The 11,660-nt window shown below is 36.5% G+C and overlaps 1 protein-coding gene across 3 annotated transcripts in view; it reads left to right on the top strand.

Moving 5' to 3' along the window:
* The window catches only part of KIF20B (kinesin family member 20B), a 41,967-nt gene extending 30,673 nt beyond the window's left edge, over window positions 1-11,294 (top strand). For 2 of the 3 annotated variants that reach the window (XM_085324829.1, XM_085324830.1), the window contains exons 27-33: window positions 244-411; window positions 4,139-4,267; window positions 5,819-6,022; window positions 7,049-7,129; window positions 7,863-8,010; window positions 9,544-9,686; window positions 11,036-11,294. In XM_085324829.1, coding sequence (XP_085180955.1) covers window positions 244-411; window positions 4,139-4,267; window positions 5,819-6,022; window positions 7,049-7,129; window positions 7,863-8,010; window positions 9,544-9,686; window positions 11,036-11,113 — 951 coding nt within the window. In that variant the 3' untranslated portion in view covers window positions 11,114-11,294. The remainder of the gene's footprint in view (window positions 1-243; window positions 412-4,138; window positions 4,268-5,818; window positions 6,023-7,048; window positions 7,130-7,862; window positions 8,011-9,543; window positions 9,687-11,035) is intronic. The other variant, XM_085324831.1, reaches the window with a different exon arrangement.
* Window positions 11,295-11,660: the final 366 nt, after the last annotated feature.

The raw sequence follows: 11,660 nt of genomic DNA on the forward strand, positions 1-11,660 counted from the left end.
TACATAAGCAGAGTGAAATAAGAGTATTACATTGCATCTTCCCATGCTTTTCTGTAATTTTCCTTTGTTTTCCGCAAGGACCCCATAAACACAAGGGATTAGCTGACTTTTTGTTGAATCTTTTACTTGTTTAGTATGTGATTCTAAAACCTATGCTACTGAATAGTTGTAGTGATGTTTATATATGTTTTAATTTCCTTTTTTAATAATTCTTCAATCTGTGCAAATTTTAATGTGTTTTAGGATAATGAAACTGTGATAGAGGAACTAAGAAGAGAGTTGGCAGGCAAAGATGACATTATAAAAGAGCTGAAACAAGGTATTCACCAAGAAAATCTTCAATCTTTAGCAGAAGTACCATTGCCTAAAAAAGGACAAAATGCARTGGATCAGTCTATATGCAACAAAGAGGTATACTTATGACTAGTAAATATCTTCTATAACTGTAACGTGTTCTTAATTTTTTTTGTTCTGCTGTCTCCTTGGCATCTATTTCAGAGACACTTTCAAAAATTAAAAACAAAAATATTTTTCTAATCCAATATTTTATCTTCTATTTTAAATTTTCTCATTTTTGTTGCATAGTTTAGTTATGCAAATATTAAGGGACTTCAGCTTAAACATCTTTTGTATTTCCTCTAGTGTGGTAAAAGGAACAGTTTTGTAATTAGAGATGCTAGACCATATTGGGATTAAGAAGAAAAAGAAATCTTGCATTCCACCTGTAAAAAGTATCTGAAGGTTGTGCAAAGAGAAGATCAGCTCTGCAGTTTTCCTGAACAAAAATTAAAAGGCTTGCAATTGTACTGAGACTCATGATGCTGACTGGGCCTTTGTGTGCTGCTTGTATTTCAATATTTAATGAAGTAGTTTTCCTGCTAAATTGAGTTAATACTATGTGGCTCTGTTGCTAATTAATAATGAGCAGAGCTAAACATAAATGGCTTAACAGTCCCTTCTTTAGCTTCTGGGAGATGTAATTCATCTTGTACTCTAGAACTGGATTGAGTGCTAAAATGCAGTCATCTGTATAGCTGCTGTCTGCTACCAAAAATTTTGACTAGTTTCTTGCTTTTTCCTTAGTTCTACCAGTGTTGTGTAGGTAAAGCTTGTGATATAGGAAACAGGACAGAACAGCTTTTGGAAAGCTGTTCTGTACAGCTTTATAATAGCTGCTAAAAGAGCACGAGCAGCCTATACGTATGCATAGTATGGAGGCTAGTTGTGAGATCCAGTAACGACAGCTCTCTGTACTGCAAGGAGGAAGATCTATACACATACTTTGTATATCAAGGAAGAACTGGAAAATGATAATGGGAAATATCCCAGGTTCTTCTGGAGAAATAAAGTAGTTGTCATCTTAATCTGCGAAAAATGGATTGAGGGGTTGGACATAACAGGGCATCTGTACTGCTTGCTTGTGACCATGATCTCTTTTCCTGGTCCTTTTTCTGGAAAGACACAGAAAAAACAAGAAACCTATTTTACTGTATGTCCAGTTTACTGACAAGCATACACATTGGAGTTTGCACTTCTCAATTTTAAGAGACTGAGAACCTGAAGTGTTTCAGAATGTTGGAATGTGCTCAGACTGTTTTTTCTCAGTTCTTCTACCTTCTGTTCTTAATAGATGGTATTTATGATAAGAGAGCAAAGCACCGAGGACATCAGAAGAGTATTTGGTAAACTGGACGTGTTATAGAATCGTAGAATGGCAAGGTTGGAAGGGACCTCCAGAGATCATCTAGTCCAAACCTCAGTATAGCCCATACGGCGATTGAAGCCACGACCTTGGCATTAGCAGCACCACGCTCTAACCAACTGAGCTAAACACTGCCATATGGTAAAATAGGTTTCTTGTTTTTAATTAAGTTAAACTTAATTAAATGTTAGCATGTAGGGAAACTTTTTTTTCCAATTTATATATCTATATATATATATATATATATATCTTTTCCCTATAGGTTTCAGTGCTAGTCTTGCTAGTCTCTAGGCTTTTTCTGTGGTTTAGCCTTCAGAAAATCTGCTTGCCTTTGAGACAGGTTTCATAAATTCCAGGGACACTAGTCACAGAAAGGCAGAAGATAATTTGTGAAGATAATGAGCAAGTGCAATAACTTTTCACYAGCATTTCAGGCTTTTCTCCTTTCATTGTGTCATCTAATAAATCCTTTCAGTGCCAGAGCTTAGATTTGATTTGGTAACACAGGGGTCCATCCCCTCCCCCCCACACCCCAAAGTAAAATGCCTCCATAGATGTCATCTCTGACAATGGCAAGTACCATATATATCAAGGGAAGGTCAAGAAATTACATAAAGAACTTTGAGGTATTCAGAGAAACCTTGGAAAAACGTCTTCCTAACTGTTAGAAACTAGATTATGATCCACAGTTTGAATGGCTAATATACTATTCAATCAGAATTTAAAGGATWTGGGGGAAAATGGAAGAAGCAATCTCTAGGAAAAGTCTCTTCTGTAAGATGGTGATGATTTTGGTCAATGGAAAAAGTTTACTTTCTAAACCTTCAGTGTATCAGGGGATATGCTCTTAACAACCACTGCRAAGAGTCATTACATTTACCAAAAAGCTTTGAAACAAGAAAGACCTCTTCCAATAAACTGTATAATATCCTGGACCTGCAAAAAACTGTAGCTTATCAGGCATTCTCCACTGGTCCTGTTGATGATACTTCCAGTATCCAGATTGAGCTTACAAATTTCATTACTACATCCCTCTGGCTTGTGAAGAAAAGCTAATGGCTGTTGGACTTCCCCTTTGATTAATCTCAGGTGTCCAAACCCACAAATCAGCATGGTTAAACAGCTTTGTGGCCAATGTTTTCTTTTGCTCTTGCTGCCAGAAGATCTTTATGCTAGTCATATAGCTACCGAAGTAGTTTGTTCTGTTAACTTTCTCATGAAACTTGTAAACATCTACAGATCAGTTTTATTGCATTTGTTTGAACTGATCTAATTGGCTTTACTCTTCCTTCTTCTATGAATGGATATTTGTGGTTGCTCATTTGTTATACATGAAAGTAAACCAGGAGCATTACAACTTTATTTCTTGTTAATTTTCTTTCTCATTTTTTTTGGTCTCATTGAATCTAAGCTCAGTGTAGACATTGGTTGAAAAAACAGGATAGAGCTATTTTGACTTAATCTTTTTTTCTCTAAAAGAAATGATTTGCCCTGATTTTTGTTGAAAATAATTCAAGAATCATTACTATAAAGTTAGTTACTGAGAAGAATTCTTGTGAAGGTCTAGCACTAAAGTACTTGTCTCAAGCCTGTAGCAGTAATACTTGAATTCTACTGSTGAGGAGCATTACTTGTATGCTAAAATTAGGAAATAGGCTTGGATTATTATATGAGGAAACCATTGTTATGATGTTCTTGAAATGAATGACAAAGTTTTGGGGAAGTGGAATCGTTAGGAAGGATGTAGTGGTGTTAGACAAGAACAGCTGAAGTGATCAAGGGGATGTGTCACCCTTGCTTAAAAGGGGAGACTAAAAGGCTGACACTCCTCAGTTTKGGGAGGTTAAGGCTACTGGAGAGGTACGCCTGAGGCTATCAAAATCATGGAGGTTGTGGTAAGATGAAAGCAGAACTGTTCTTTACTAAATCCCACAAGAAGCAGCGAGTACGCAGTGAAATAAAACGCTTGTTATGCAGCAGCTAGTGATCTTCTGGAGGTGATGGAAGCAGGTAATGTCAGCAGATATTAGTTAAATTAACAGTAGAGATGTCCATAAATGTTCATAAATGGATACTATGAGGATTAGGTGCAGGTGTACCTTCTGACATTTCTAATGTGGTRCTGCTTCTGGGTACTGGGAGAGTATGGAGAGAACAGACTATAGAAAGTAGCCATGTTCTTGTTAAACATCRCTTTGCCACTCTTGCAAGCAGTATACTGAACTAGATGGACTATTGGGGAGACCTAGTAGGGCCTCACCTCACCAGTGGTCATATCCTCAATATTTCCAACTACAGTCTGAAATTTGTTGTGTTTCAGCCCAAATGTTCATTAGCTCTATGTGCTGGAGCTTTTATATTAAAACTTCTAGAACACTCAAAATATTTTGAGGTTTACAATCTAGCGTAACCATTATTCATTCTAAATATTTACAGTTTATGAAAAAAGAGAGCAAGAGTAAACCTATAGCTGAACAAAGTATTCCAGTAAGACATGATGGAGTTAAAGAGAATTATTCGCTATTTCGATGTCCTAGCAGTGCTTCTTCATTAAGTGAAACTGAGGTTGGTATAGAACTTTAAATCTGGCAGTTTCCTGTAGTTGTGTGGATGTTGATAGATCATGATGGGTAAGGATGTCTGTGTCATATGACCCGAACAATTCTAAAGCTTTATTCTGCTTACCCCTTTCTGAGTGCTGGGGAGAACAATTGAATCACTTGATTTAGTGGCTTTTGGTGGAAACAGAATCTGTAGTTAAAGTCAGATAAAGCTAATCATATGATTATTTTTCCTATGTGCTGTTGAAAACCTACCTTTCAGTGATGCTTCAGAAGTGGCTAATTGTTAGATGAGAATCACCTGGAAAAAATACTTCTGAAGCAATTTAAATGGGCAAGCTACAGCAGGACAAATTCRGTTTTTCTTTTGTTACAAGATTCCTATGTACAGTGTTGTTGGCTGACTCTAGCCATTCTTATAACTTTTGAATTGCAGACTTTTTCATGCAATAACATTTATAAAGAAAAATATTTCTATTAACCAACCCTCTGGTCCATGGGGATGCAGTGTTGGTGGTGGTACCCCACCAACTCAAAATCACAGCAGAACCTGTTTAAGAGTGTGACAGCCTTTAAYTTTCATTGAGTGCTCTTGTTTTGAGAGGAGAAAGGTCTCAGCACCCTTCAGGGTGAACCAGCATAAGACKCAACAACAGCTCATCTGTGTTTGGGACCCTATGAGCAGTAGTAGCAGTCACCTGCCAGCCCCTCCCAGAGCAGAATCCTACCTTCAGCAYTGCATCCAAACAGCCGCTGAGTTCACTTTGCTTGCTTGCCAGCAGCTGTGCTGCTGCCATGGAGAAGCAGGAGCCAGGGAGGCTGCTGCTCCAATTCTTTCTGCTAAGAGAAACATTTATGTGGATGGTGGACAGCGAGTGCTGCCGGGAAAGAGTTCTGCAAACTGACCTTTCCATCCCACTTCCACCATGCAGTTCTTCTGGTTGTCAGCAGGAGTTAGAGGAGATCTTCAGCTTTTTGAGGCTATGTTGCTGCCTGAAAGCCTGCCTTCTATCTCCAAAGAAAAGGAAGTGATGTAGAAGTCTCTCACAGGTTGAATTTGGCTTAGAATGTGAAAGGCTTAGAAAGGGAAAGGCAAGCTCTCTAAAAATAGACTGAAGAAGAGTTAAACTTCTAGTCAAAATAGCTCCTGCCCAGATCCTGAGGAGCAGCAGTGCAGAGCAGAAAGTCATTTCAGTTTTATCAATTGACAATCATGTCAATTTTACCTGTATAAAGTATGACTAGCTCTGTCCTTGAAAAATGACTGGGAAAAAAGGCACCAGGTTGAGTTCAGCTTGGAAAATTAAATTCTACAGTCATACTCAAACATTAGTTTTACTAAARTATAACAAAAATAAAGTTTTACAAAATAAGGTTTAAACTCTACTGTAATTGAAGTAAATTTTTGCACTTCTATTACAGGTCTTCCATAAGCTCTTAGCTGGAAAACAGAATGCTTGCTTTATGTATATTTTCCCCACTTTTTTTTTGTTTGTTTTTTCCTCAAACTTATTTTAAAGGTGGTTGTTTCCTTAATGTTTCTGTGTGCTTGCAGGGCCATTCAGACATTGTCCTTGATTCTTCAGAAGTGTCCACAGAAAACGGAAGAACCAGTCGGTTCCCAAAGCCAGAGATGGAAATCCAGTTCACACCTTTGCAACCCAATAAGATAGAGGTGAAGCATCAGGGCAGCACCTTGCCTGTAACGGTTAAAATGCTCAAACCGAGAAGRAAAAGGAAGAGTGAAGAGATGGATGAGGTATGACCCAAGCCACCTGACAGTCTTTTGTGCAGTTTTTCAATGCATTACTGTGATAGTTTTTGTTAGAATCATTTTTATTTTATAGTCCTCATTAGGATCACTAAGGAACTGTCTAGGATATATTTAAAGCCACTTTTCCCCAGAAGTGGTGAATCTCTGGTCTATGTTGAATATGACCAAGGACTGGAATTTATCCAGACTTTGGCGTCCTGTCCTTGACTTGCACTTTCTCTTTTTTTCCTGCCTTCTACACTATTCTSTCCTTGGGCTGCAGCTCTGATCTGTGGGATTATGGACCAGTTCTACAAGATTGTTCATTTTGCCTTAGGCAATTACTGGTATTATTTACAAACTTATACYGCTATCGATACTTATGGCTGTCTACTATTACTTGAAGCCTCTCAGTTTTCTTCTCTGAAAAGCTATGTGTGCAAATCATATTTATTGACCTCCTGAACACTGGCTTTCTATATTTATCTGATATGTTTGATTTTTTTTCTTTTGATGGAATAATCAATGTGCACTCTTGCTTCATGTGGATCTTGAAAGAAAAGTTTGTTGTATACAAAGATAACATCACATCCCAAGATAGAAATGTCTTATTCTGACAGCTTARCAATGATCCTATGCTACCAACCTGTTCTTATAATTGTCACCATAAATCTGAAGTTGTATTTAGATTTGAGTGACTTTCAACCTGTATGTTCGCTTGTCAAATATATCTAAGCTGAAAGCATAGCAAGTGACGGAGAGGAAAGAAAATAGCAAATGTCAGAATGGTTCACCTATTATTCTATAGTTATTTCTAGTTTTCTAGGGGTTATTTCTAGTTTTCTGTCTTTCAGAAGGTTGTTCAGCATTTGATTCGGATTTGGATAGTTTTCTCTATTCAGTTTGAATGAATACTTCTCTACTGTTAGACATAGCATTTAAACAGTAGCCGCTTCTGTGATATAAATARTCATTATTCTTTCCAGAGCGATAACAGCAGTGCTAATGTTTGTTATATATTTATTTTCTTAGGATTTTGTGAAAAGTGAAAACAAGAAAAATGCAAAATCTGCTGTTGCTATTAATTCGCCTTCTACAAGCAACAAGAAAATGGTTTGATCTTGCGCTATTTTTGTAGCTAGTTTGGCTTTTTCTCTAAAGATGGATATGTGAAAGTAGCAAACATTTGTACTCAGTAGTATCTTATCTTTATCCATGTACTTAGATGGAGTTCTTAAACACTTATATTATCTTCCCGTTAAACTCTCTTAAGCTAACTGAAGATATTAAGTATGTATTTGGCAAGAATATACACTAGTAGTTGTGTATAATGATTTAAGTGGAAGTTGCATGCTAGATAGCTATGAAGACAAGTTTGACCTTATTAGGGTACGTGCTGTTGTAGGTGATGCCTTTGAAGTAAAACTAAGGCTCATATCATCCATATGCACAAAATGGGCATGTTCTTAAGCCCAGAGACCTGGGCAAATTCAGAGTAGGTAGTAGATCTTCTTGTCAGTAATCCTTCTGTTCTATTTGTAAATAGAATAGTTTGTGTAATGAAATACTCTACATCATGGAATCCTTTCTTAAGTAACTTTGCTTGTAGTTTCATATATTACTCATGCCCTTAAATGTCATCTGTCAAATTTTGAGGGATTTTTTTTTCTGAGTGTAAAATGAGATTCTCTAAATTGTTGTTTTCATATCATTAGTGTAATGAACAGAGGTGTCAGCAGCAAAATTCAAAGTGCCAACCTAAAAATAATATTTAAATTAAAGTCAAAACTGAATTAAACTTGAAGCCAAATTTCCACTTAAATAATGATCTCGTGTTTCTGTTTAGATGCCTACCACACAGTCATTTAGAAAAGAATATCCATTAAGAAAACAAGAATCTACTTCAAGTACAAAGTCAGCTAGGAAGAAGGATGGAACCCTACAAAAAATTGGAGACTTTTTCCAAAGTTCTCCTACTATTATTCATTCTAAAGGTTTGTAAAGAGAAAAATCCCCTCCTGCCCCGCCCATGTGTTCTACTCGGCTTTGCAGAAAGACTTGTAGCTACTGTAACAATTCGTATGTAGCTAAAGGCAGTATCTGTTGTATAAAGTTGTTCATGAAACCATGTCTGAAATGAGGCCTGTTGCATCAGATCTTGCAGAGTAGAAAAGACTTGACTTTGACTGCATGGAGCTCGTAATTCTAAGGTTTAGGTTAAATGAAGAAGGTAGATTAGGTGGGATGAGAGGATGCGGTGGAGGATGTATGTGTATAAATTCAACATAACAGCAATGGTAACTGATTTTAATTTCAAAAYGTCTGAGTTATTTTGTTCTTTCTTACATTAAAACAGTTAAAGAAATTTTTGAGGAAACTTTTGCTACTAGYATAAGAGTCAAGAGCTGAATCCAAGCCATGTATCCTATCTCTTTCTTTAAGCAATCTCCTCCCCAACTTTGTTTCTGTGGAAACTGTGTTAATCATTTTTTATATATATAGGGGAAGGGAGGGGAGAATTAGTTCTACAGCATCTGAAACTGGTATCTGACTAAAATATTTTGAAAACTTTAATCAACTGACTGTAAGGCAATTGATGAATTTRTTATGTTTAAGTGTAGCCTTGGGAAGTGTAATTGCCAAGACTTTCCACTGAGCAATATTTTTTTGTTCTTCCCCATAGTAGCGTGTGAATTCTAAGTTACTGGGGTTTAAATAAATAAAGGGAATGRGGTCAAGTGGGGCAGTGGGCACAAGGGGTTGTTAGAGTTAAATTCTAAAAGACATTGTTATTTGGTTTGTTAAAACCAGGTCAGCTGTCATTTTACGTAGGTACTTAAAATTAGGATCTTTGTACCAACTTCAAAACATGCTWCTAGAGTGCATGCTTTACTGCCGAATAGCTTAGACAACAGTAGTGGAATAGCAATGAGGACTGTGCATTGTTCTCAATTCATTCTCAGACAACTCAAAATTTCACCCTGGAAATACTGAATTCCAGCAAAAGAGTCACAGCAAAGAAATGAAAATAGAAGTAGTTTTTCTTGCAGCCGTTATTTCCACATCCCTAATTTCTTTGCCTGTTCTCAGAGCTTAGTGTTGTTGAGGCTTTATTTTCCCTCTAGTTCATAATACACGCTTCTYATTAGAAATCTAGTCTGAAGCTATACAAATATATAGAGAAAATTGACTCTACCCTTCACTCTGTCAGCACAAAGATGTTAAGCCCATTTTTCAGCTCCTACTGAGGCATCTAACTTCAAATGAAATCAGTACCCTTATTGGTTTGATGTGCTATTTGAATGTGCCCTTTAAGAGAATGTGCCTAAAAGAGAATACKTCTTCAGAGCAGCCCTCAGATTCCATAGCAGTATGGTCTCAGCAGTAGCCAGATACTACTTCTGAATTTATAAGAACATTCAACATCTGTTGAAACAGGTTTTCTTAAACTAAATTAATCTTAATCATTAGTTTTGGGGCTCACAAGACCAGTAAGATATTGATTTATAATAAWTTTTTTCTTCTAGCAAAGAAACTAATTGCAACGATAAGCTCCCCTAAGTCTGCAGAACCAGAAAGTCTCAAAGAAAATGAGGTCAAGCCAAAACGAGCCAGGAGAAAACTGTATTCAACTGACATTTCCRGTCCTCTAGATATCCCTGCTTCTTCGGTAAGTGATTCCAGGTTACTGTTTGGTAAAGTAAGTATTTCTGCAGTCTTGGCTTAAAATAAACTGTTAGGGTCTGAARGTCTAATCGGTTTGAGAAAGAGTTTGAAAATACTTTTTTCTTGATTCTGCCTAGTCATTCTTTTTGGTCTTAACCTTGCTGTTTTACTTTTCTCCATTTTTCAGCTTTTTTTGCTGTAGCTATTTGACTGCTAGGTTACTGTATATATGATATAGCAATCCTGGAGATATCTGTCTGAATTTGAGTGCATAGATATTTTAGCTATGGTATGTGGGGATTTTTTTTTCCTCTACTGCAGTGGTTGAATCATAATTTGTTGTTCYAGCAAATAGTATTCATTTACGTGTAGCATAAAGGAAAAATAGAAATAGAGACTGCAAGTGAAGCATTAACTAGGGGCTGCATGTTTGCAACACTAAAAATGCTATTCTGCCCCACAATTAACTTTGCAAGGGAAGCGAGTACCTAAGGTAGTCCCAAACCCTGTTTATACCTGGATGATCTTTGGATTACTTCAGAATGTGGATACATCCGTGTTTCTCCAGAGCACTGTTCAGAAAGGCTTTTGGATATGCTTAAAACTAGGTTGTCCTGCCTAAGCCAGTCTGAGTTTTAAATACCAGGACCTGAAGTGGAGTTACTGAAGTGCAATTTTATGGCTGTGTCAGTAGGTCTGATGCTGAGAGGACTCTTGCACTGTTGTAATTACATCACTTTATTCTGTTCAAGCCTTTCTTTGCTTCACTATGGCAAGTTGTGGCCTAATCTAAGATACCCCTTTGACTTTTTTCTGTAAGTTGTATGAATGAAAGAGATAAAGCARAATGCTGAGTGTCCATGAGCAGAAAACAAGACACAAATGCAGACAAAAAAGGCTGAGAAGCACAGATGTGAAAGGAAAAGTGAGAGAGACTTGTATCCTGGCAAAGTCATAGAAAGGAATAGAAGGAATTTAAGCTAAAAATAGACTTTTTAAACACTTCCTGTTTCATGAAATTAGTCTCAGAGTTTAGAAGAGAAAGTAGCTTTCAGATCAGCTTTTTCCTAGCAGTTTTGGACACTACATAAGCTAAATTTGATATATTCTCAGTAGTTGGCCACTTAATCCATGAACTAATTTCGTACTGTGTACTGAAAATGTTCTGTGTCCTACGGGCCTTCATTTAAAAGATAATAGGCATCTTTCTTTCTGTAAACAGCTTGTGGGAAAAATCATGTAGTTACTTACATGAATCTAGAAGAGTCTAACAGGGTCACTGTTTAATATGCAATGTTGCGTGCTAGAAGTTTCTGAGGAAAAGCTGAGTAACTTTTGAAATACCTCTTTCAGATTTTTATGGAACAGAAAGAAAAGGAAAGCGATCACCTGATCATGAAACGACGTCTACGATCAAAAACAGCTAAATAATCATGTAAAAAAATGTTTATTGTTCCTAGTCAGACATATATCTATTGTGTTATTTCAGCTGATTGTACATAGGAAACCATAGCTACTTCGTCATGCTCTTAAGCCTGTGTATAGATGTATAGATTATTTCTGATGGTTTCAAATTCTGACTCTATTAAAGCTGAAATACAATTCAAGAAAACCTGTCTGAATCTTTCTTTTCTTTTTTGGACTGGTATCTTTTGAAATGTTCGTTATTTTCCTGTTGTGCAGTAAGAATTATACCTATGAAAATGATTTAAGTTGCTTTTTAAATACTCAGTATACTTACCATAACTGTAAGAGTGGGGAAAATGAGCAGACATTAAAACACTTGTTTATCCTGAAATCTTAGAAGAAGACTTAAAATCTTAGACTTAAAAATGCTGTGCAAGGAAAAACTTAAGAAACTGGCACTAAGGGAAGAAATATGACATGTTTTCCATCATCATTTGTGTGATTTTAACTGTTTTATGTTTATTCTTCTAAAAATGAATAATTTATAAGTTTAAAACTTTAGGGATTATAG

Source organism: Rhea americana, unplaced genomic scaffold (genome assembly GCF_003343005.1).
Source record: "Rhea americana isolate MKP2758 unplaced genomic scaffold, rheAme1 scaffold_93, whole genome shotgun sequence".
NCBI classification, from domain to species: Eukaryota; Metazoa; Chordata; class Aves; order Rheiformes; family Rheidae; genus Rhea; species Rhea americana.